Source organism: Cydia splendana, chromosome 7 (genome assembly GCF_910591565.1).
Source record: "Cydia splendana chromosome 7, ilCydSple1.2, whole genome shotgun sequence".
In the NCBI taxonomy this organism is placed as follows: domain Eukaryota; kingdom Metazoa; phylum Arthropoda; class Insecta; order Lepidoptera; family Tortricidae; genus Cydia; species Cydia splendana.
In genome coordinates, this window is record NC_085966.1 from 13,054,280 (window position 1) to 13,081,370 (window position 27,091).

At 38.0% G+C, this 27,091-nt stretch overlaps 2 protein-coding genes across 2 annotated transcripts; one reads left to right on the forward strand and one right to left on the reverse strand.

The window, feature by feature from the left end:
• Positions 1–2,572: 2,572 nt before the first annotated feature.
• On the reverse strand, positions 2,573–8,181 carry LOC134792149 (protein patched homolog 1-like). Its single transcript, XM_063763370.1, has 2 exons — positions 3,517–8,181; positions 2,573–3,034 (listed from the first exon to the last, which is right to left on the reverse strand). Exon 1 carries the CDS (start codon positions 7,751–7,753, stop codon positions 4,943–4,945), a length of 2,811 nt encoding a protein of 936 aa, XP_063619440.1. The 5' UTR covers positions 7,754–8,181; the 3' UTR covers positions 2,573–3,034; positions 3,517–4,942.
• A 7,753-nt stretch (positions 8,182–15,934) lies between these two features.
• Positions 15,935–26,827, forward strand: LOC134792150 (exosome complex exonuclease RRP44). Its single transcript, XM_063763371.1, has 17 exons — positions 15,935–16,097; positions 16,182–16,510; positions 16,723–16,919; positions 17,127–17,353; positions 17,755–17,871; positions 18,140–18,299; positions 18,691–18,861; positions 19,266–19,381; positions 19,783–19,917; positions 20,241–20,361; positions 20,692–20,816; positions 21,890–22,060; positions 23,003–23,209; positions 23,945–24,165; positions 24,489–24,657; positions 25,209–25,349; positions 26,544–26,827. Exons 1-17 carry the CDS (start codon positions 16,044–16,046, stop codon positions 26,796–26,798), a joined length of 2,916 nt encoding a protein of 971 aa, XP_063619441.1. The 5' UTR covers positions 15,935–16,043; the 3' UTR covers positions 26,799–26,827.
• Positions 26,828–27,091: the final 264 nt, after the last annotated feature.

Genomic DNA, 27,091 nt, shown 5'->3' on the forward strand with positions numbered 1-27,091 from the left:
TAGCTCCTGAGGTAATAAATAGTATGAAACCTTTTTCGACCGTTTTGATTATCTTTTTTATTTATGACATTAATAAGTTTCTGAATTTTGACAAATGTCATCATTGCCGCACATTTTCAAACAAAGTGTCAAAAGCACTGCCAATGATTAATACAGTATGTTTCTTTTTGTTGTCGATTATTGGAAATAACTTTTGTTTGATAATTTATTTTTTATCTTTTGTTCTAATTAAAAAAATATTATTGTTAGAGCATTTCTGAGATGTAACCCTACGTGGGATTTCAGGGTTTGTCCAATGGCTAAGGTCACCCTGTATATGCTCATAAAATGCACAATAACAAAGGTACCTAGTACCTACACATTTTTTCACGTTCCAGACAACGGAATAGGCACAAAATGATTCAATCGTTTAAGGATAATTTCCTTCTCAAGTCCCCCTCGCAAGACTAGGATCAAATGATACAGACATCGAGATAGACAAAAACGTGTATTAAAACAGTTTAGGTACTTACATAGTACGTTTTATGACGTAATTGTATTCTTAAACGATAATTTACAATGTATTAGCATCTTATCAACTCTTTCGACAAGTCAATAGGAAAAAACGAATGTTCTTTTCCGTTTTGTAAGAGATTTTTCTTAAATATTTTGCCTCAGAAACTGTGGCATTTAAATATTAGTCAGTCACGTTACACCAGGGGGCCGATTTTTTAATTTCGAGCGCTCGATTTCGTCACTCGAAAAGCTGTAAAAAAAACCGGCGAAATGCAATGTTTTTATTATGAGCGGAAGAAATGCGGAATCTAGTGGTATACACCACTCGTTTCCAATTCTATTAAATAGTAGATTTAAAAAATACGTCGTAGCGGAGATAGTATTAAACGAAACACACGAAATCGAGCGGTCAAATTTCAAAAATCGGACGAAGATATATATTATTTGAGTTTGGATGAACCCTGAACGAAGATATATATTATTTGAGTTTGGATGGGACCATAGTAGTTGGGTGGTTCTATGGTAATAAAATTGTCATTCAGGGGTTACTTGCTTCTTGCTTAGGTGGTAGGTATACCTATATTAGATTAGGTCCATAAAAAAGTTAAGTTTATAAAAGTGCAGAATACTTCATAATTCCATATATTAGCAATATTGATTTCACATAGGCACCGCTTAGAATCATAGGTAAATAAAAAGACTGGAGAAAAATATTCTTGAGCCCGAAAATCGTATTGAACACTGGTGTTGCGTGGACACTTTAGATAATATTACCTACTATATATATTATTTATTATGTGAAAATTATTTTTTAAAGCAAAATAAACAAAGGTTATAGAAAATTACTAGAATGACCTCTATACAAGACCGAACCCTGCTATACATATTACATATAGCAGTACCTACGCTTAGTATTTTAAACGAAATTAACACCTAGGTAAGTATGTGTCAGTGCAGTTAATATTTACAAAGGGTATTTACAGTTTCGCGTTAAAGTCTCGATAAACGAATTCATTTATAAAGTGGCCATGCACTTTGCAGTTGGGTGTACATCCCTGAAGGTATATGTATAATTATTCAAGATTCTCAGGTACTAATTTATGGTTTTAATCTTTGGGTGAAACATAGACCTACCTAAGCCAAAATAATATCAATAGTTTTAACGAGACTGACGTTTTATCAAATTATCATACTGAAGTGATGATGAATAATACAAAAACACGATTAATGAAATACAATGTTATTCATGCGTTTTTAACAAAATGAGTACAGACAGTAAGATAATGCTAAATATAAAAAAATGTGCGAGGTACAGCTACGCTATACCTACTTCGTTTATTTTAGTATTAGGAAGAAGGTAAGACATCGATTATGGAGTGTCTTTTTCTTTAAAAAATACACTTGAAAAATAAGTTATAATTAGCATATTAGTACATTACGATACAAGTGCGAATTACCTTTTCGCACGTGTATTGTACGTTTTACAGCACATATGGCCCTTTAAATGTTTGCCATAGGCAGGTATTGTTCTCAATCCCGCCCTAGGGTGGTAAAGTAGCACCTGTAAAATAATATGTAATAATAATAATTTAAAATAATATACGATCTTTTACATTCTAATTTTACAACAATTTCACGTCACACCCGTCACGTAAGACACGTCAAGATTATTTACTTTTTTTAGGGTTCCGTACCCAAAGGGTAAAACGGGACCCTATTACTAAGACTTCGCTGTCCGTCCGTCCGTCCGTCCGTCCGTCCGTCCGTCCGTCCGTCCGTCCGTCTGTCACCAGGCTGTATCTCACGAACCGTGATAGCTAGACAGTTGAAATTTTCACAGATGATGTATTTCTGTTGCCGCTATAACAACAAATACTAAAAACAGAATAAAATAAAGATTTAAATGGGGCTCCCATACAACAAACGTGATTTTTGACCAAAGTTAAGCAACGTCGGGAGTGGTCAGTATTTGGATGGGTGACCGTTTTTTTTTTTTGCTTTTTTTTTGTTTTTTTGTTTTGCATTATGGTACGGAACCCTTCGTGCGCGAGTCCGACTCGCACTTGCCCGGTTTTTAATACTAATATAAATATGTTTTTGGCAAAAATTTCATTTTTCGTACAAGCTTTTATCACTGACTGTACTTTTCTTTCCACAGGCAACAAATACTCTTCGAGACAATTCTAAAAACCCCACACAATTAGGTTGCGTAGTTTTACCACGTCACCACAGAGTTCCTATGGCCACCACCTGTCTCCATCATCAGATCAGCTCAATGGTACAATAATATTGCATTGTCACCCGACTTACGGATGTATGCAAATTTTCAGCCTCATCGGATTGATCGGATAGATTGGATAGAAGTGGTTGAAACATGATTTGCATTGCAAGATTTGAAAATAAAGTTAGTTATCTACATAGGAACATGTCAAGTTAAATAAAAGCTTGTACAAACGAAGTAACTATACTAAGTTACACGACTCCTACTAGGTAGGTAGGTACTTATTTACATAAAGATGATAAAAAATAACTTTTTCACCTCAGCAGCTCGAACAAGGGTACTTTGCTTCTTAAAAACAGTGAGAAAAATGCGATTTTGCTCACTGAGTCATTTTGTCTCACTCAGTGAGCAAAATCGCATTTTGCTCACTGATTGTGGGTCACTCAGTGAGCAAAATCCGATTTTGCTCACTGAGTGAAGCAAAATGACATTCAAGTGACCTTTATGGTCATTTCAACATGCGGGGTCTAATACAAGTTCGATATACTTGGGTTCTATTATCTCTGTCCCTCTAGGTATGTTCTCACTGCTTAGGGTGAAAAATTTTGTGTACTACACGAGATCAAAGTTATTTACGTCTCGTGCGCTTTTGAATCCCTTACTACGCTCAAGATTCTAAATTAGATTCACTCGCTACGCTCGTGAATCTATTATAGAATCTTTCGCTTGCACGGGACTCAATATAAGCACTCGAAGAAATATCAAACTTTGATCTCTTGTTGTACAAATAACTATTACACTTTGCCCTAGATGCATACATCGATCCCGCTGATAACTTACGTACCTATTATATTTACTAGTCGTGATTCATTACACTGTATTGTATTAATTAGTGTAACAGCGAGGAAATAGTTATTTGTTTTACAAGGGGGCAAAGTTGTTGTTTAACCGCTCGTGCTAATATTGATACCCGAGCAAGCGAAAGATTCCAAAATTGAAAAATAGAATCTTGGGCGTTGCGAGGGCTTCAAAGCACGAGGGTTAAACAAAATTGCCCCCGAGTGAAACACAAAATTTTTCACCACACCAACCCGAAGTAAATATTAAATAAATGTAAAATATCAAACCAAATAAAATCCAAATGAATGTTATTAAATATTTATCATCCAAAATCATCATTTAAAAGACAATTGACCGTAGTTCTGTAGAAAGCGACCAACTTTTAATTTTTGTCAAAGTGACTTACACCCTAACTCAGTAGCTTTGGTCGCTTTCTGCATTGATAAAAAAATTGAGTTGGTCGTTTTCTGCATAACTACGGTCAATTCTACCAGCAAACATAAGAAAACAAAAAGTTTGCATTTGATTACTTTGCCTCACATGTGAATAAAATTCAACTTTGCTATCAGATCAAGTGCAAAGTAAGCCTTTCCGAACTGGTGTGGTGAAAAAATATATTTCGCTTCATACTCTAAACAGTCTGAACCCTGAGTCTTATTTTAACGACAATAGAATCGACGCTAAGAAATTGTGAGTACATTAGCATATCCATATTCAAGTTTGCAGCTGTCTGTACAAATCAATAAATAAATTGCTTACTGAGATAACATAACCATAAATAAAAATATATCATAAAAATTTCCTTTGTTTGTCATGTCCTTGCCATAGGGCAAAGACATGACAAACAAAGGAGAATTTATAAGCGGAAAACATTCAAGTGGCTACATTCACGTATCTTAAGGTGATTAAACAGAATTATTCGCAAAATATGATAAATTTGCCGTAAGAATAACGTGACTAGCGAACAACAAATATAGATGGTCAAGCAAATCTTGTCAGTAGAAAAAGGCGCGAAATTAAAATTTTCTATGAGACGATATCCCTTCGCGCCTACATTTTTCAAATTTGCCGCCTTTTTTTACTGACAAGATCTGCTTGACCAACTATATATCATTAGTTGTTATTAGGTACATTATTGTGGATCATACATTTAATTAATAATCATAATCTAATCTGTCGCTATCATCGTATTTACTATCACACATTCTGAGCACGTGGTTGCCATGTTGGCGTACTGAAGATCGGAAGGGCTGCAACGATTCATGAGAGCAGGCACAAGATTTGTACTAAATTACTAATCTATCAACATTTCCAGTCTCGCCAGCTCTTACAAATCAATTTATAGGCATTGTCTTGAAAATTACCGGTTTCCGCGATATGTATTCTTCATTCTGTTTCTAGAGCGTGTTGTTTTCCGTTCATTTCTACCTCTTCAGGCTCTTTTACAATTGATTTATGACCTGCCGGTCCTATTAACGACAGGACCACTGGCAGAAACACCAACCCGTTGAATAAGCCGAAAATTATGACGAGAAGAAAAATTTTGGCAAATGTCTGGAAAGTGTAAGCTTGAGACATGCTTAGAAGAGACAGGGAAAGTAAGGTCGCTCCTCCACCTAAAAGCACCGCACCGCCTATTGCCGTGATCGTTTTGAAAGCCCTATCGGAGCGAGAGCCGTCAGGAATCGTGAGGAACGTGTGTCCGACGTGCGCCGCATAGTCCACGCACAAACCTATTGCAAGCTCGAGTCCGATACAGCAAACTATGTCCACAGTCATCCCCCATCTTTGCATAAAACCTAAAACATTTACTATCGTTAATAGAACACACATGAATATCCAAAAACACATCTGTAGATTTGTTATCAAGACTGCCGTGCAAACCATGACACACAGCAGAGCCAACTCTACGTTCCTCTCGACTTCGACAGCTATGATTTCATCTGTGACCCAATTGGCGAAGACTTTCGACCATACGCTGCGATAACCGTCACCGGAAGATATGGACGCATTCTGCACTAAATCCTTTACTTGATTCATTGCCGGTATGTATTCGTCTGGTCCGTTGAATTTTGTAAATTTAAATGATAGATGTGATGCCTTTATCGTGGTTGCCGATTGACCACACTTAAACGGTTTTGAAAACTTTAAATTCATTTGGTATCTTCCACCGATTGGACTAAATAAGAACTTAGATAAATACAAGTTGAACTGTTCCTCTGAAACGGCGGTGGAGTTGTACACATCTAAATGGAAGTTACTTTGCACATATCCGTGAAAAGGATGGAGCCAAGTAACAACATCCTTAACATACGACTTATTTTCCAAAGATTTCGTTAAATCATGCAAATGCGACAGTTCTTGGCGGTAATCCATTTCTCCGAGGAAAACCATCGCCGTATGTCCTTCTTCCGGGTAATAGTAGTCGTGAGCGTTCAGGTACTGTTTGTAGTCAGAATATTCGGGAATAAACCATTTGGGATCAAACCTCTGTTCCAACTTAAGTATCGCTTCTATGCTAAACCCTGTTACAGCCAATGTAATTATAATAACTATTATTTTACCAGGTGTAGTCAAAACTACGTTTTTATAAAATTTTGAAAATATTTTTTGCAGTGTAGTCTTATCCTTAGACAGCGAAACTGGAGATTTGTGGCGATAACAAAATAGGATACCATTTCTGTTCGCTTCTATTCTCTTTATATCCAGGGTAAACACAGCTACGTAGAAAGTAACAGAGTAACAAAAAATGAAAAATACCCCAAACGCCGCGTATATACAGAAAGATTTTAACGATGGTAAAATTGTAATGGCGCCAATCAGTAGGGCGACAATATCAGTGAAGGAAGTGATGACGATGGACACGCCTGCGTGTTTCAGCATCAGCCCCACTTTATAAGGGTTGGTCTTTCGCGAGTCAGCTTCAGATAAGTTTTCCCAACAAGCTTGCATTACAAACATGTCATCCACACCTAAACCCATTAGGAGAAATGGAAGAGACGAATGGACGGGACCAAATGAGATACCAATGACGGAACACCAACCAACGGCCGAGATATATGCCATACCAACACACAGTAAACCTACGCTGCCTAATGTCAACCTTACCTCTAACCAGTTAAATCTAGAAAGTCCAAACTGTATATACATAAACATTAAAAGAATACCAATGAACAGTTTACCAAGTTCTTGCATTATCGCATCTCCACTTACGTCAGCAAAACTTCGCCCAGCTTCATAATACAGTGTAATGTTGTTCAGATCATTGGATAATGTGACCATTAAGTCAACATATTTCTGTTCCCACAAACCAAGAGGCACTGTAACCCAGTCTTCAGTCCCTACCAAATTACCAACTTCATTCAAGTCAACTGCAGACATATTGACTTCTGTATACCAAGTCAGTATTACAGACCTGGCTGCAACAATGTCTCCGTTTTCATCACGACTCACACCACCCAACAACTCTGTATAATCAAAATCATGACCCGAAACAGGGTTAGTCTTAACAGTATTTACTTTACTAACAATGTCATGTTTAGTTGCACCTTTAATTAAATCTAAGTCATTCTGAAACAAGTCCACAACATTGTGCTGCAAACAAGTCACCGGAAAGTTTTCAATAAATCCACAGTAAAAATCTTCACCAATCCAAGATGTTGGATCTGTAAATTCACTATCACTATTCTTTTTGTCTTTTGATAAGCTAGAATTATCATTCACTTGTTTCACAGATTTTGTGTTGAAATTAAAAAAGTTTGTAATGGCTGGGACTTTATAGCACAGTTCATTTATGGAGTAATCAGTGTGATTATATCTAATTCTGAGAGTATTTACTTGCTCTGTGATGTTGTATATGGCTTGTAGTACATCAGGCTGCAGGACATCATCAGCTTCCACCAGCACCCTCTGCAGGCGGAAGGCAGTTCCAAACTGGTTGACGTACCAATATGTATCACGGTAAAAATCTGATTCAGTTGGAACCCACAATTTCATGGGGTTTTTTTCTATATGGAACTTCATCAATCCAACTCCGCTTAGTATCACGAAGGTCCAACTTAATATGATAGTCCGCACTGGGTGTCTTCCAATGTGCACTCCGATGATGAAAAATATTTGTTCCACAAAGTGGACAAATCTTGATGAAACATTCTCCCATAGTTGTTGAGGGGTCTTAATTTTCTCTTTTGATGGCATGCCTTTAATGTAACAGGAAAAAATTCAATTTTCCAATTTATATTTGAGTATATAAAAAAAGGCGGCAATATCCAATTTCAAATTTGGTTTACTTAAAGTAGCCAAAAAGTTGAAATGTGATTATTTCGTCTGTCTTGAAAATATTGCATAGTCCGGCATTGCTTTTTCTCGCCCACTGTACAGTTACTGATAAGGGACATTGCCAATACAATGTTATTTTTGTCACTAACACAGTCGCCGCTGCATCCCGCACAATAACATAAATTATCACTTTACTTTAACGGAATAATGAAGACTATCCGTCTACTATCGGCCTCCCATATTTAAAAAGTTCACTTCGTAAGTACTAAAAACTAACGAAGTTAATCCGTTGGCGAACTAACAGCGCCCGCACTTCTCACTGATCACACAACAATGCAATGAAATGAATGAGCGTATTTCACGACTTTGTATTTGAAATGAATCAACACCGTGTTTGTGTTCAACTGACTGACAGAAGTGACAGATAAGTGACGTTTCCATATAATAGCAAATTTACATTCGCGTGCGAGCCACGAGCCGAGCCGCGAGTGTAATCGGTGGGCTCGTGGCTCGTCTCGCGGCTCGGCTCGCGTTTGCCTGACTCGCGTGGAGGAGCGGTTTTTGGGCACGAGTCAAAGCGGCTCGCGATAGTCGCAATAGGCTCACGCGAGACGCGCGCTTGCTGTTTACATTCGCGTTCGGCTGTCATTCGGTTACAAACCTTATACCAAAGAATATAATACTCACTAGGAGAAGAACGGTAACTCCATACAAAAAATGTCCCCAACCGTTTATACGTTTATACTAGTGGCGCCGTCGTTGTGTACCAATGGAAATAAAGTTGACAACCGGTTTAGCCTGGCGGGTATTGGTAGGTAGTAATTCTGTTGACAACATAGAAGGTAGGATCGTATAGAAGTGGTATACGCGTGCCTCCGTGAGGGACAAAATATACGCAAATGCGACACTCTGATTGGTCGAATTTATTTGTTGCCCACCATTATCCATACTAAAAAAAAGGACAAACAATAATAGCGCTTTCTCTGCTACTCCTACTGAAAAATACGTAAGACTATCCCGTTCTGTCAGTTATCCCCACCACTCATGCCCAATCCAGTTTAATACTAGATTAATGGTTGATAAACATATTTGTTATATTCATATCACGAAATATACACGGTGTAACATGAGTAAACCGAATAATTTTAACAGCGTATTCCTGATCATATTTAGAGACAAAAATGTCCTATAAACTTTTTTTTTTTAAAACGCCTAGTTTCAGAGATAATATTAATTTAAAAATAAACAAGTTTTTGTTGTTACATAATGCTAATGGCTTTTTTGATGGTAATGTTGCTGCTATGGGACGTAGTCTAAATATCCTTATTGATAGATGTCAAAAAGTGACAAGTACTACTTTGCAAAAAGAAGGTATTGCGAAATAAAAATGTAAAAATCAATTTTAAGTAACAAGTTCATCAATAACATTTATTTTTTATGTACAAAACACATTCAAAAAATTGAAAAAAACAAAACAAAAAAAATCCTTTTTTTGGCGAAATTGACCCAAACTCATATTACATTTTTTCCTTCTTTTGACCTCAGAAATGCGTGGTTAAAATTATTCGGTTTCCTCATGTTACACCGTGTATGAAAGATGCAAATATTACCCCTTGTTTGTGGTATTATCAATTGATTTAAATAAAAGGCATATTTATGTTTATAACATTGTATTATTTTATTTATTTAAAAAATGTTTTACATATAGAAATATACACTGAAAATTAAACCCTGACAACTTAATAAAAAAATAGACATTAATAAAGCGCATTCACAAAGTTTTCAGTATAATACAAATAACTTTAGGCATGCCTACCTATTACACTTTACACACACAGATACACTACACTTTACACACGGCATTTTACACAGATTTCCAACTAGTATTCATACATTTCTTCACGGTTAATTAATACGCTTTCCAGATGCGTTATGACGCGGTTCCTTCTGAACCCACTAAAGCTGTGAATTTCACTCAAATATGTATCTTCAACAGCCGTTGCTCCTCATTTAGCACATTTTGTATGTGCATTGCTCAGTGGCGTAGCTAGGTAACCAAGGGCCCTGGGGCAAATTAAAAAATGGGGCCCCACTGCTATGTAAACTGATTAGGTTTTATCAAATAAAACAATGAAATATACAAATACTTTAAAAATGCTAAGCTACTTAAGCTCTTTTTTGTGCACTGCAGGGCAGGTAATAATAGTATTAAACAGTAACAACATAAATTACAATTAATACTTGGTGTAGGTTTGGCTAATAAAACGAAATAGAGAAGCTTCAAGGGTTTATTATATAAAGGTCGGGCCTACCAACTGACTAAATAACAATTATATTTACAATTTTTTCCTAGCTTTAGTTTTCGCAAAAGTATCAATGACTTCGTTTAAATCCAGGCTTGATGCGGTTTTGTTTTCAATTGCTATTAGCGATTAAAATGTCGGAGTCGAGTTTGGCCCATATTATTTCTTAAATATTTTTTTATTATTTTTAATTTGCTAAATGACCTTTCAGCTGCTGCAGAAGTGACAGGAATTGTAAAGAATAATAACATCGCTGTAAATACTTCCGTTAGGTCGCATTCTAGCACTCCATATTTGCTCATTATTTCCTTACATAATTGGTGAACAGTCCATGCTTGAGTTAGTTGAGGTAAAACTAGGTGGTAAATATTAATAAATTGAAGTGAAAAACTAGGGCCTCTTATATCTGAATATTTTCTTTCGTTCGTTTCGTCACACTTTTGTAATAAAGTTGCTTCATCAACATGTAATAAAAATGTTGGTGTTAGAAAATCGAATATATGACAGACTGCACTCATACCAATAAAACGTGTATCTAATTGAGATATTACTGTGTCTAGTACATTATTGAAAATCTCAATTTGAAATATTTTTTCTCTTTCTTCTTCAGTAGGCTTCTCAACCAACACTGCAGTTACCACATTATTTGAGTCACTATCAGTAGAAACATTTTGGCCAGATGTACTTGCAGAAGGCTGACTAAAACACTTGTAAATTTTGGGCAATTTTTGTTTACTATCTTTTCTTTCTTGGCGTTGTTTGCGTTTAAATGCACCACTGGGTTTCTTATTTTTGTCCATAATTTTAGTTTTCTAATTTATTTAAACAATACAATATTAGATTGTGCTCGAGTAGGTAGGTACTCACTGTTCACTGACGACGTTAAAAGTAAAATAAAAGGAAAGAGAAACACAATGATGCGCTACAAGTGTCGTTGGGGAATCCCCGGAAAATTTTTTATCACCGTTAGTGTTACCACATTTAACGGTGGAGACCATGAACGATCTCCTGCCCGCGGACCTGAATTAATGTACCTACTGCAGCCACTGCAGGTGACTTGCATTTTTTCACGATATTTCGCGTTATACAATGAGCTGTAGCCGAAATCTATAGATTTGACACGATTTATTGACTTAACGGACATCAATATGAGTGGTAAAATCAAATAAAATTGAACCACTATATTGACCAGTACAAAAAAGTTTATTGACATTAGCTTACTTACTCCTGATACAGCATGAATTTTTTAACCGTTCTCGAAAAAAAAATCTTAATAGTGGTAACAGACTATCGCACCGCACCAAGGTCATTGTGCGACGCACCCATAAGTAAGAGCGAGAAAGCGATATCTCTTTCTCGCTCTTACTTATCGGTGCGTCGCACAATGACCTTGGTGCGGTGCGATAGTGTGTTATGGCCTTAACTCGAATTCACAATAAAACGCACATCGATGAATAATAAAACGCACATATCACTATCCGTCAAATTGACAACACTGCCAACCTACAGAAAGAATTTAGGGGAATTCCCTAGGCATAACTTTTGAATTTCTCTCAACTGAGTTGTCATGATTAAAGTGGGGTTGCAACCTGTCATATTTATTTTGAAAATGGGAGAAATTTCCAAAAGTTCAGTTCGATCGAGATTTCTGGTAATGATTCGTGGGCCCCCTGAGCTTGAGGGCCCCGGGGCACAGCCCCGCCTAGCCCCTAGGTAGCTACGCCACTGGCATTGCTGTAATCCACGTAGGTACAGACTTACAGAGTCTTAAGTGGTAGTACCGCTACGTTGTATTTATTATTTAAAGATTTAATAAATAAAATTTACGTTATGAACTTTAACCACAGCAGTTGGACAGAGTCATTGACAAATATATTTTTTTATTATGGTGGGTAGACGTACCTACCCTCCATATATTTTATGAACATTGATAAAGACAGTTGGAAGCAAATATTCATTATAAAACTTAATCGCGTGTAATTAAGTTTTAAGTGTTTTAAGTCCCGTTTTATGATGAATAATGTAAAAAAATCGTGAAAATTTAAATCTTAGTTGGGAGCAATGTTACTGTAGAAAAATGTTTTATTTTGATTACTGGCAACTTTTTCTAGGAGGCCAAAGCACACATAGAAGCTTCAGGCGCACACATGCGCAATTATAAGGGGACATAACTTTCTTAGGCCCCGTTAGCACGGCAGCTTTTTCAACGCGCGTTAAAAAAACGTTTGAATGACGCAAATGGATAACCATGTATGTATTCACACGAAGGCGGTTTTTAAGCGCGGCGCTTTTTTATCGAGCACTGTTCGATTTTCGGCGTTGAGCGTTGGCGTCAAATTGAATAGAGCATACGGAACTCCGTGTATCTGTTCTCACAAGCGTTAAAAAAGCGCCGGCGCTGCTGTCAGTTGGCTGTCAAGTGTCAATTTTTGGTGTCAATCGTCAAGATTATTATTAGTTTCACCTTAAAAATGTCAACTTTTGCTTACAAATTCCTGAAATATTCAAGCTATATTCAAATAATACGTCGTAATAGCAAATAAAGTATGGCTTTGCTGAGATGCGTACGTGGCAGTACGACTCACAAGTGATTTTTAAGCGTTCATATGAACACAAATATTGGAAACGGTAAAAAAGCGCCAACGTCGGGTTTTAACGCAACGCTTTTTAAGCTGTCGTGCGAATGGGGCCTTAGGAAGTGAACAGGCCTTGCCCATGGAGTTATAAGAAGGAGTGAACTGTCACTTTTTTTGCCACACTAAATTGAACCTTATCACAGAGCCAGAAAGACGTTCGTACCAGTGCAGAGAAAACGGTCCACTTGAGATAGCAAAGGTGGGCCGCGGTGTCTCACTCGCACATGTTGCCATTGTTAAAAATATACCATTGTGGTAGTATTTATATCAATATACTACTGAAATTAAATACCTTCATATATTATTTAAGTGCTATATTCAGAGTACGGTTCTGATATCTTTTAGGAAATTTGTAAATAATTATGATGTCAATATTATTAACTGATTTAACCAAGCATGTGCACAACAATAAAAAACACTAATTTTGATATGGTAGACATTGTAGTAGTAAGTTTGAATATTAATTGGTATCCCTAACCTGATGACATATTTACAAAACACGTGAATGCAAAATTTCTTAAAAATGGTGAAGAAATGTTGCGTTAAAGGTTGTGGGAGTGAAATAATTTCTAATTGTGTAATATCGTTTCATAAGGAAGCCACAATTATTACATTTTACGATAAAAATACAAGTTAGACATTGTCAAACTCATTAGGGTGACCATGATGTCGGCACGATGAGAACCAATTTTACCACTTCCTTTATGGTTTAACACAATTCTTATTACGTACTTAAACGTAAGTTTTCATAAATAGGTATGTATTTATTTCGGCATGTTTAAATTGGTGAAATGAGAGACAATACAGAATAAATAATTGCAAAAATTGAAATCCAAATCCTTAAACATTACAGACACATTTATAAATTGTTATAATAATAAAAAAAGACATAGATAATAAAAGAAAAATAGAAGTTTATCGTAATTTACTGACTTATGGGACGATAAATAAATAAATAAATAAATAAATAAATATTAAATATTATAGGACATTTTTACACAAATTGACTAAGCCCCACGGTAAGCTCAAGAAGGCTTATGTTGTGGGTACTCAGACAACGATATATATAATATATAAATACTTAAAATACATAGAAAACAACCATGACTCAGGAACAAATATCTGTATCATCATACAAATAAATGCCCTTACCAGGATTCGAACCCGGGACCATCGGCTTCATAGGCAGGGTCACTACCTACTAGGCCAGACCGGTCGTCAAACGATACCAGAAACGTTACTGGGAATTTAGCCCTCATAAGCACGAGCGCTTTTTCAACGCGCGTTACAAAAGGGGTTGAATCCGTTCACACGCTAAATTCGATTTAACGACCAACGCTTAAAGTCGAAAAAAAAAACAAGGATTGATAAAAAGCGCCACCACCATCGTGTGATCAAATACACATGTTTCCATTTGTTTCATTCTAACGCGCTTTTTTAACGCGCGTTGAAAAAGCGCTCGTGCGTATGAGGTAAGCCCTCTTTTGAAAATTTACTGGGAACGGCACATCACTAGTTTCTTTACATTTCACGACTCTTCTCTTTTCGCACAGATGGCCTACCACCGTGAACACCGAAGTTCGCAAATTACGGGCATCTTTCTCTTTTACTCCTATAAAGGAGTAATTACAGTGACAGAGAAAGATGCTCGCAATTTGCGAACTTCGGTGTTTATGGTTTTCGGTGACGCCGAAATAATTTTTAGCTTGTAAGATTTTTACTATTGTACGTATGTTATAGTTGGTCAAGCAGATCTTGTCAGTAGAAAAAGGCGGCAAATTTGAAAAATGTAGGCGCGAAGGGATATCAGAGAGGCAACACGTCGAACTTGGTTCGCGGTAGACCCTCTGGTTCTGTCACCATATCTGTCTCTCTATCTCTCTCACTCATACCCGTGTTCTTGACAGACGTTACGGCGGACCACATTCCTGACGATCCACCATGTTCGTGGTCCAGTGCGCCTATTAGCAACAGCTTTTAGAACAACTAAATTAAGTGCCTAAGGTTGTGTGAAGCGTTTTACAGAAGAGAAAAAAACTATATCCATCCCTTTTCAGGCCATAATACTGGTACAGCGAAAATACAGTATGATTCTCTATAACTATGCACGAATAAGAAAAGATCCTGGCCAAACTATATATTCAATGTTATCCTAATATCCCACATACATATGACTTATGGTCACCCTAATTAGAAAGAGATGCAACGGCCCACCTTGACTTCTCATGTGGACACACTTTTTGGCTAATGTACTCTGTCCGGTTTACTCTCTAGGTCCGTGGCCTTGCCTTATACCGTGCTGTTTGTGTTTAAAAAATCGATTAGCTCGACGAGCTTACGAGCTCGAACCAAGATACAAGACGAGCCGCGAGCCTAGCCATGACATAGACTTATAATATATAGAGACGGTGTCTCAGCGAGTTGTCACTGTTGCCACTTTTGTTTAGTGTACGATTAACAATGAGGCCCACCTTGCTGTAGCCATGTCGATAAAGTCATATCGATAAACTATCGACATTTCTTGCAATTTTAATTTTACTTCAAAGGATTAACGTTACCTAAAATGAACAAAAACGCTTTTATTATTTATTGTGGTTATCAGATCACAATTTTATAGTCACGCCCCAGCAGGGAACCAAGGGAAAGTTCAGATATTTAATTAAAATACATAAATACCTCCTAAAACAGGTGTTCCGCAATAATTGAATTATATTATAATATATTCATTATCCATTAACATTTCAATTATGTTTATGTTTAACGAAGATATTGAAGCTTCAATTAATCGCTATTTCGTTCCGCTGTGTAGCGTTTATCGATATATAACATGATTAAAATCGACTTTTTACATCCCTAAAAGAGCACACATATACGCTTTTATGCACGCATATACAGGCTGGGCGCATCAAGAAAGGCAACACTTGATTTGAAGTTCATCTTGTCAACAGTATGGTTGTCCTTTTTTGACAAACGGCATTTTTAAAAGAGCGAGGAGAGAGAAATGATACTAGTTGCTGCGCCGTGAAAGAGAACAGAAAACGTTGGGCCCTTGAGCCATGAGCCGCGAATGTAAACAGTAACTAGTATAATAAATGTCAGTGTCACTGTCAGTGCTACTGTCAGTGTCATAATTGTCATCATTGCAATCTGCATACTTTTTGTGGAATACGATAGTTGTTTTAATGCTTAAAAATAAATGTAACTGTTGTTTTATATGAATAAATACAATTTAGCAACAGTACGGTATTCTTCTGCCCATTTTGGATCATCATGTGGACTACAAAAACATTTTTAACTAAAACCAAACGCGGTAACATTTTGAAGGTAAGGTTATGTTTTTATTTAATAAATTCTGACCTCCTTTTATATAAACCAGAAGTCCAGGATTACAGTAAAATTTGTTTCTAGATTGTGAGGGAGCATTATTTGCGAGATGATTTACTGTGCGGGTCCGAAGCCTGCGTGATTTGTCCGCATAAGGACGATGAAATAGTGTTGGAGTTGAAACCAAAATCAATTTGTGCGCTTTTCGAAGAACCCCACTACTTGGTCCTCGACACCAACGTGGTGCTGCACCAGATCGACGTGCTGGAGGAGGACGCGCTGACGAACGTGATTGTATTGCAAACAGTGTTGGATGAAGTCAAGCATCAGAATACGGCTATATTTCAAAGACTGCTTGAGATTATAGGCAACAAGAAAAGGAAATTTTATTCGTTTGTAAACGAACATCACAAGTAAGTGAGAGATTTGATAATTTTTGAGCATGTTGTTACTATACATGTTCTCTTGTAAAGAGACAATAAACAACACCATTAGGTACTCACTGGATTAATCAAGCCAATTATATGAAAAATATTTATATGTCCCGAGTTCTATCTTTTACCTTTTAGAAAATAGTTCCTCTAAAAAGAGAGTACTTATAATAGATTTGTATTAAATTTTACAGAGACACATATGTAGAACGAAATCCAGGGGAAAAGCAAAATGACAGGAATGACAGAGCTATCCGGAAAGCAGTCTCTTGGTATGCTTCTCACCTCTCAACCAACAACACCGCTGGCTCATTCCCGCAGATAGTTCTGCTTACTGATGATGAAAACAACAGGAAGGTAGCTCAGGAGGAAGGGATATTATGCTGTTCTGGTAAGCACAAAGTATTAGATCGCACAATGTGGCATAAAATTTTATACAATCATTTAATCCATATATATGAAAAAGAAATTTTAAATGCAATAATCAGACCTAAAATTCTAGGGGGCATCATTTATTGACAGGTAGGGAGTTCCTATATCGATAAACTAATGTCAGTCACAATTAGAACCAATTTACCTATTTTTATGTTGATTTCAGTCAAAGACTACATTGAAAATGTAAACGGTTTTCCCGGACTTGTTGACAAGTTGTCCAAGAATGTGATACCAGAGAGCTGCGCTAAGGATGCTTTGTACCCTGCTCACTTGACGTTGGGCCAGATACGCACTGACATCAAGCATGGGAAACTGTACCAGGGAACCTTTCATGCTTCCAGGGATAATTTCTTGGAGGGCACTGCATCTGTTAGCGGATTTGACAGACCGGTAATCTTTTGTAATAGATTTTTAATACTTTTAATACATAGAAAACTTGCATAATAATGTTTATTTTTTCAAGTGCTGTTTATAACCAAAGTAAGTTGATTATATTATTACACAAGAAATTTAAGTACCAAGATGTTGTGTACGTGGTTAGCACCTTTTTCTCAGAGAAAATCACGATAAATATTTCTTATTGCTGGTCTCTGCCTGTCAGTTGTCTAAATCCTGAATCCCACATTTTAATAATGCAGTTTTTTACTAGTCCGTTGCCACGGAAAATTATAGGTAGGTAGGTAACGTTATATAAACTGACTTTTAAAGGCTTTATGAACCAAGTTATTCCATTTCAAATTGAAACTTATTTAAAAGTTCAAAAACTAGTTTTTTTATGAATTTGCTTTCAGATCCTCCTTCAAGGCCACATAGGCATCAACAGGGCTGTCGACGGTGACCTGGTGGCCATAGAAGTGTTTCCCAAAGAGGAATGGCGGAAACCTAGCGATATTGTGCTTGAGGACAAGGTAACTTTAATTATTTAGATATGCTTGTATATAAAAAACTATACTATACACGTTTGCGTTCTGCGAGTTCGTCAAAACTCGGGATAACGAATTTTACTCAGAATGTAGTTAGAACTGACACTTGTTTGTTTTGATACTATTGAATAAAGACACTTGGAGGCTTATACATTATGCACTTTAGTGTGTTTTTTATTAGTAGTTCTGACGCTCAAAGAGTTGATTTATATTTACAATATAATATTTTGATTGAGATTTCTTGATTTTATAGGCAGATGACCCTGGAGACCTATTAGAGGAGGAAGCAGTGCTACTGAAGAACGCACAACCGGCGGGCGACGATGAAATAACGCCCACCGGGAAAGTTGTAGGCATAATCAGGAGGAAGTGGAGGCAGTACTGTGGAATACTGATGCCTAGCAAATTCCCGGGTTTGTACTTTATAATAGACAAAGAAAATGTAACATGTGTACCCCCCCCCACCCCTCCCTACATAATATTATATATACGCTTTGTCTATTATCTGTTCGCGCTTAAATCTCTGAACCAATTTAGATGCAATTCGGTATGAATATATTTTGAAATCCAGTTTTGATCACAGAAATCATCAGTCTACGCAGACAAAGTCGCTAGTTTTAACAGATTGGGGTCGAGATTCAATAGTGTAAAATAAAATCATCTATCATAAATACGTTTTGATGTCACTTGCGTTACTTGCGCCTCAACAACGACTCAATTGGTTGATATTTTTAATTGAACTCTATTGTATTGCTTATGTAATAAGGGTGAAAGCTGATAACTAAAGTGGTAACTTGTTCCCAGGTGCGACGCGTCATCTATTCACGCCGGCGGAGCGTCGCATCCCACGCGTGCGAATCGAGACGCGACAGAGTGACGTACTAGCGTTACAGCGGATACTAGTTGCGCTGGACTCCTGGCCGAGGAACAGCCGTTACCCGCTCGGACACTTCGTACGAGCCCTCGGACCTATCGGTGAGTCTAAGATCTTGCTAGGAGGTCTACAGGTCTAGGTAAAGAACGTGTGACAGAGCGACGTACTCGTACCAGCTTCGCAACGGATACTAATCGTGCTCTCCTGGCCGAAGAACAGCCGCTACCCGTTCGGACACTTCGTAATTGGTAATTCTTGTTACATGTGTGATAAGGTTCGCTTTCGTTTAACATCGTTGTGATTATTCTGTGTCATTTCAAAAATGACACAGAAACACTAGTAACTGAGTTAGAGCGTCTACAAGTGAATTCCGATTTTAGAAAATCTATAGAGAAACAGACATGTTTATGAAAAGAATCAAACTATTGAACTGAAATATCAGGAGTAGAATCATTCGAAAAAGTATATAGTTTGTAGTATAATAATTTATTGTTAATATTACCAGGGGACAAGGACGCAGAGAATGAGGTGCTTCTCTTAGAACACGATGTACCGCATGCACGCTTCAGTGAAGCGGTTCTCGCCTGCCTACCGCCACCTGACTGGACCATCACGGACGAGGTAAGACCATTACAACCACAACAAGCGATAATAGACTCCGGCCACCCTACGACTAAGTTTGCACCGACTTGGCGGTGACAAATCGATATGTATGCATTTCTACATATTTGTCACCGTTAAGTATACGAGCGTGTAAACTTGGCGTGTTCGGAGTCTACTGTCGTGTATTGTGGTCGTAATGGGGTGGCTAAAGAATAAAACTCATTAGAATTTAAATATTGTAATATTGCTTTTAAAGATTTAAAAGGAATTGGAAATCTGCCTCGCAGGTCGAATATTAGCTGATTATCTTCTGTTACGATTTTTTTGCATGTTTGTTTAAGTGGCGGTTTATCGAATTGTACACTGATAAAATCGCGGATAAATGCTTGTCATTCATACGTATATTCATCCATTCACAGGAAGTGAAAAAACGTGTTGATCTCCGCGGCATCACTATCTGCTCCGTGGATCCGCCCGGCTGCACGGATATCGACGACGCCCTACACGCGCGCTCCATCCCTGGTCTGACTACCAACGGCCTGCAACGATATGAGGTGAACCTACATCACTTGCATAGGTGGAGCATGTCGTGGCAACTTCATATTAATTTAGTATGAAAACACAATCCATTTCACTTGTTTTCACGTTAACGACTTTTACTTTTTAAAATTAGTTATCTAGCGGACCCCAGGCTCCCATGAGCCGTGGCAAAAATGTCGGGACATTGCGGAGAAGAAGACTTTTTAAAATTAGTGCTAGGGGTATTTAAAAATAGATTGTTGTAGTATAACTCCGTTTGCAGCGTACTTCACAGTTGGAATAGTATGGTAGGCACACTAATAAACTATGGTAATATTACAAATTATTTGAATGACAGGTGGGCGTCCACATTGCTGACGTCACCCACTTCGTGAGGCCGAACACGGCGCTGGATAAGGAGGCCGCACTCAGGTCCACCACGGTGTATTTGGTTGACAAAAGAATCGACATGGTTCCAGGTTAGTGAGAGTCCAATCACTCATCTTTCTTGTCTAGTATTTCTCCTACTAGTTTAGGTTGACACTGACATTTATCTCTGTATATTTATTTGTGTTTGTTGAAATGAAATGGGATTTATGACCCCTATCCATTCCCGTCCCGATATTACGTAGCCACGATTTAGTATTGCATTCATAGTATTGGATTGCATTCAAAACAAGCACTTGGCCCATAATTAGTAATGCCGGGTATATATGAGGCTTGATTTGTTTTTTTTTACTTAATATTTAAGTTATCGTGTACTATTTTACAGTAGGTACTCAAATAGCTTTGTTGTTATTATGTTGCAGATCTGCTGAGTTCGAACCTGTGCTCGCTACGCGGTGGCGAAGAGCGGTTGGCGTTTTCCTGCGTTTGGGAGATCGATGAGAACGCCAATGTCCTCTCTACCAAGTTCCACAAGAGTGTCATCAAGGTGATTAAGATTATTGGTAGACCTTATTACGTTCAGTAAGGTCTACGAATAGCCAGTTAACGCAGAACGTATTGTGTCTTCGCCCGAACATTCTTAAACATACACGGATAACACCAGACTGCCGCAAAGTTCCTTTAATTCATAATTTGAAGTCCCTAAAATTGAAAACATTAAAATTTCTGGGTAGTTTTTAGGGTTCCGTACCCAAAGGGTAAAACGGGACCCTATTACTAAGACTCCGCTGTCCGTCCGTCCGTCCGTCTGTCACCAGGCTGTATCTCACGTACCGTGATAGCTAGACAGTTGAAATTTTCACGGGTGATGTATTTCTGTTGCCGCTATAACAACAAATACTAAAAATATAATAAAATAAAGATTTAAGTGGGGCTCCCATACAACAAACGTGATTTTTGACCGAAGTTAAGCAACGTCGGGCGGGGTCAGTACTTGGATGGGTGACCGTTTTTTTTTGCCGTTTTTTGCATTAGGGTACGGAACCCTTCGTGCGCGAGTCCGACTCGCACTTGCCCGGTTTTTCTTGATTCACACGTTTACTTTCGTGTTGCGTTTGACTTGTCCATTTGTCACAATGTGCATTGTGCATTGCTATTTTATTATATTGGCACCGAACCAGGTAGGCACGCCCCCAATACTATAAGTAGTAGATACTTTTGTATGGCCCGTGGGATATTTGAGGTTGTTTTCTACAAAACTAATTTCAACTTCCTTGGTACAATGCCTCAGGGGCCTATTTTAGATTTAAGCTAGTTATTAATTTCGTTTAGTAGTACCACTGTATATATATTGTATGTAAATAAATGATTTTCCCAATTCTTTATTGATAAAAATATAATTTTACATGTCAGGTACAATGCTTAATGCTAGGTCTTATGATTAATTAATTGTTAACCCAGTGTGACCAGCGTTAGTGTCTTATGATTAATTAATAGGGGAGGTATGTCCTATACTAGTGACCTCGACGATGCATTTTGGTTTAGCCCAGAAAAACAGATTTGCAAAAAAAGTGTAAGTTGAGTTTGATATAGTATAGTATAATGATTAGTTTCCTTCAGTCGGCAGCCGCGTTGATGTACGAGGAGGCGCAGCTAGCGATCGACGACGCGAACCGACAGGACGCCGTGGCCACGTCGTTACGAATACTCAACGCGCTCGCTAAGAAACTCAAGAAAAAGCGGATGGACAACGGTGCGCTGCTGCTCGCCTCGCCTGAGATACGCTTCCAGGTGAGATACTCTTAGCTTGTGGACCTTATCTCTTTGCAATAAGGTTTAGATTTAGTTAATAGCGTGGACGATGGTGCACGGCCAGTTGTACTTTAGAAAGATGATTCGTGACCATCCGTTGTCAAACATCGATTGAATTAGGGTCGGTTGCACCAAACTATTTGTCATCGTTAAAGAGTTCGCTAAATTTGATTGTATGGAAAGTTTCATAGTAAACCGCTGCGGCGCGCCGGGTGACGTTGATCAGTCTGTCAAGTGCGGATGGTGCAACGCACTTAGTGGGAATTACATTTAAGTAGGTACCTACCATTATTTATTCGTTCAATAACGACTCAAAAGCTCAAACTATACAATGGCGGCTCAATGAGTTTTATAAAACTCTTGAAATATGGCAAGTTCCAGGTGATAGGTAGTTTGCATTTTAGCTCTGTGCGTATAAAGACTATAATTGTCCTGATTTTCCTTTCCTGAGCTTCAAATCGTTAAATTGGCGGCCTGGAGTACTGCCCTGCTAAGCTCAAATAAAAATTTAATGCAAACATATACCTTACATTCTTTATTTGAAAATTCAATTTTCAACGTCATTTGTTTTTGAGATGCCGCTATTCGGCTTAGCGCCACTTGCACCATCCCAGTAAACAGGTTAAACCGTTAACCCAGTGTCAAATTGTACTGCTAACCATAGTAACTATTAGGTTTAACCGGTTAACCCCGGGTTAGTGAATGGTGCAAGTGGCCTAAGGGCCAAGGGAGGGCAGAGTAGTCACAGGTGAAAAACTACTATGACATAGTAATAAACATGTCTTAAGCATAGAAATTAAAGTCGCAGTCTAGTTAAATATGTTTGAGAGCGTAAAAATATATTAGAACATCTCAATCGCTCTAAAAAAATGGATTAAACGATATCGACACCAGATACTAATTACTTTAATTTAATTGCAGGTGGATTCAGAAACGCACGACCCAATAGAAGTGCAAGCGAAGAAGATAGTTGACACCAACTCCATGGTAGAAGAGTTCATGTTGCTGGCAAACGTGAGCGTCGCAGAGAAGTTGGCCGCCGAGTTCCCACAGTGTGCACTGCTACGGCGGCATCCTTCGCCGCCACCGGGCAACTTCACATCATTCCTTAAGGCTGCGAGACAGCAGGTTCTAATAACAACTTAATTGCCCTTTAGTGGACCTTATCTCGTTGCATTAAGGTTGTGATAGTGGTATGCGGTTTTGCCAACGTGAGCGTCGCAGAGAAGTTGGCCAGTTCCTATAATGTGCATTGCTACGGCGTCATCTTTCACCGCCACCGGGCAACTTCACATAATTCTTTCAAGCAGCGAGGCAGTACTTATAGCAATATTGGACCTTACCTCGATGCAGTAAAGTTTAATATCGTTTAACTGTTTTGACGACGGATGGACCTACGTGATCGCTAGAAGTTCACTGCCGAGTACCCTCAGTGTGCATTGTTAAGGCGACATAACGTGCTGCAACACGCACCACCGGAGACGTTTATGTCATTCTTTAAAACAGGTAAATAGGCAGGAAGTTGATAGTACATTAGCAACATTGCAGTTCCACAATGACCACAATATTGCGGTTCTAAGTTTTTAATTATTGAATTGTATGCTAATAGTGACATTTAACAACACTGTTAAAAATTATGTAATTTTACATGCAAAAAAATTACATAATCCTGTAAAATTCCCGAAAAATCTGGGAAATAAATTAAATTCTCGTAAATTTTTACGAGAATTACGTAAAATGTCATATTTTTCCGTAAATTTCCCAGATTTTTCGGGAATTTTACAGGATTATGTAATTTTTTTGCATGTAAAATTACATAATTTTTAACAGTGAAGGCAATACACTAATTTACTCTAATCCCAGGGCTTCGAAATCGACGTAACAACAAACAAGGCCTTCTCCGCGTCCCTCGACGCGGCGCGCATCCCCGACCGGCCTTTCTTCAACACGTTGCTCCGAATCATGGCCACGCGGTGTATGCAGCAGGCCGTCTACTTCTCCAGCGGGTCTCTGGCGCAAGAGGAGTTCTACCATTACGGCTTGGCTTGTCCGATTTACACGCATTTCACGTCGCCCATTCGAAGGTGAGTTTTAACGTCAATGATGGATAAAACGCCGGGCCTTATTGATTACACGGTTATTTATAATTTTCATTTCAGTAACATGCAATTCATTCACTTAAAAAAAATATTGAAAAACATGTCACACAAACACAAACAAATACATTTTCGCGCAGCCGTACTTTTTGTATGGATCATTTCTATTTGCGGTGCACGCCCACACTTTTATTTTCGCAATTTGGAAGTTTTTGGGGTACAATAGAAACAGTTATTAGAAACATTTGTATATCACAGGAAGTCGAATCGAATGACATCTTCCTAAAATTCATGCATGTTGGTAATTCCAGATACGCTGATGTCATAGTCCACCGGCTGCTAGCGGCCTGCATAGGCGCCGATGTGACACATGCGACCCTTCTCGATACAAAAGAAGCAGGCGCCATATGTGACAACCTCAACTACAGGCACAGACAAGCGCAGTATGCCGGTCGCGCGTCAGTGGCATTGAACACACACGTAAGTGGACCCTATAGCCTTGTCATTACAGCTCATAGTCCATTGGTGACTTGACAACTTATTCACGTTATCTACTGGCTGCTATAACTCGTTTTTTTTACCATTAGAAAAACGTGTCTTTTTATTGATAGCCGGTTTTTGGACCGTATTGCTTTCATTACGTCTCATAGACTATGATACTATCAATATCACACCATTAAAAATCATGACTGAAATTACATACTTATAACACAATCTATAAAACAATACAGTTATTCGATAAGGCCGTTTAGACAGGGCAATCGTGCGGGGTGCGAGGGGCGAGGGGTGGGTCGCGCGCACCCGAGCTGCATACATCGCCATTGTTAGTAGCTCGGTACTACTTACAGGGCTAGCGTGTTTATTAATTGTCACATATAATTTTGGGCAGTTGTGTAAAAGTCTGTGACAACCCTACTGTGTTCTTGTGCGGCATTTACGCAAACATCAAAGTCGTCGGTCCACTGTTACTTTTTACACTGTGCTTATAACATCTACATATTTAGAACTAAATCGATGTTGTTTTTTCATAGATCCTGTTCAAGAACCGCGTAGAGACAGAGTCGGCGGTGGTCCTCGCTGTGAAGAGGAACGCGATACAAGTACTCATCCCCAAGTACGGGCTGGAGGGGCCCATCTACCTCCCTGAGGACAAGTTCACCTACAACGAGGAGGTAAATAAGCGTTTCTTTTATTTTTTGTAAATATTATGACCTTTTTGCCACTTTTATGTTATTTCTAGTCAGGATCGCGAGCCCTTTTCATCCTTATAGGAGAAAATAAGTGTATAAAATTTCCATACATTTTTCAAATTTTCCTTTTTGTTACCGCCATACAAAGTATATGGGGAAATGGTAACACAATAGGAAAAAACCTCTGGGACATTTTTTTATCCCATTAGGATCGAAAGAGCTCGTGATTCTGAGTAGAAAAAACACAAAAGTGGCAAAAAAGGTTAAATGACAAAAAATAAAAGAAACGCTGAAATAACCTATTTCAAGTGCCGACCGTCACTAAGAAATGACTTAATTAAGGTCAATGTGGCTAATTCCGTCATAGGGGCTATTACATCCACGAGCGTATATTTCTTTGATTTTCAATCGTAGGAAAAAACTATTTGCTCTTGATTGCTGAAACTAAAAGCAATCACTGCTTTGTCGATGAAATAGGGATGTTTCCTGTACTTAAAATAAATTATTTCAAACCGTGCACGAAATAAAGCACCAGATAATTATTAGTAAAACATAGATAGCAGCTATTTTTAAACACAATTTGAATTTAATAAATCGGATTGAAATATAAAAAGTAGGTGAGTTTACCGTGACGTCACTACATTCGTTTTCATATAAATTCCATATTAGCAAATCGTTTTGACAGTTCTAAAAAAGAAGCTGATTTGACTAGTAGGAATGTAGCCTATTATCAATTTGGTTCATTGTTCGAGAAAAACGCTAGTAGACGGAATAGTCCCTATGACGGATTAGCCACATTGGCCTTACCTAATTAATTATCCAGTATAGTGTATTTATGATTCTCTCCCACATAATGTTCAAGTATATGTGCGACAGACTGAGACATGAATATTAAGATCAATGTAAGAAATCCCTCGTACGGTTGGTACCCAGCGAAGGCTATGCGAAAATATGCTATTTTACATATACACATTTGCTACAAAATTCCTCAAAATAGATGAGCTGTTATGACTTTATATGTATACTTTAGTGTTTCTTAGATAGTTACTTTGTTAAACCGCTGATATTTGGAGCTGCCAAAATGCTGTCTGAAATCCTTTGCACGTCTGTTAATTTGTTTGATAAAAAATTGGCGTTGGAAATTAGCCCTTGACTAATAATTAAACCGATTCACAGGAGAACATCCAAATCTGCGGCAGCACGACACTAAAAACATTCGACGAGCTAACAGTCCGCCTGAGCCTGGACAGCACCAACCCTCAACACAGGAAGCTGGCCTTCCAACTCGTCCAGCCCCACATCCCAGGGTTCAGTTACGAGCCCCCTGGCGAGGCCATGGACGTAGAGGTTGTGGAGGTTGTGGAAGTTAAGGGGGATAAGAGGAAGGACACCTCGGAACCTAAGAGTAAGAAGAAATCTAAGAGGAAATAATGTATGTATAAATATACGTTTATATAAAGCTTCTGTTTTGTACTTAAATTGAATTCACTTACCTACATACTAACACACTTACGGACTGAGGCTTGAGTGTTTTTGCAGCGTTCTACTTTGAAGGTATGAAACGCAATATAAGAAAGAGCAAATCTATTTCAAAAGTTCCATCAAAAGTTTACATTTGAAACTTACGCGTCGACAGATATACATATATATTTGAATTTGCTCTAGCCATTAATAATGATTACCTAACCTTGGGGTTGACAGGAAAGAGAATTAGTAAAACATGA

Coding starts and splice junctions, on each gene's coding strand:
- LOC134792149 (XM_063763370.1), bottom strand. CDS start 7,753: ATGCCATCAAAAGAGAAAATTAAGACCCCTCAACAACTATGGGAGAAT.
- LOC134792150 (XM_063763371.1), top strand. CDS start 16,044: ATGTGGACTACAAAAACATTTTTAACTAAAACCAAACGCGGTAACATT. Junction 17,354..17,754: donor TTAGCGGATTTGACAGACCG/GTAATCTTTTGT, acceptor ATTTGCTTTCAG/ATCCTCCTTCAAGGCCACAT. Junction 19,918..20,240: donor ACGGCCTGCAACGATATGAG/GTGAACCTACAT, acceptor TTTGAATGACAG/GTGGGCGTCCACATTGCTGA.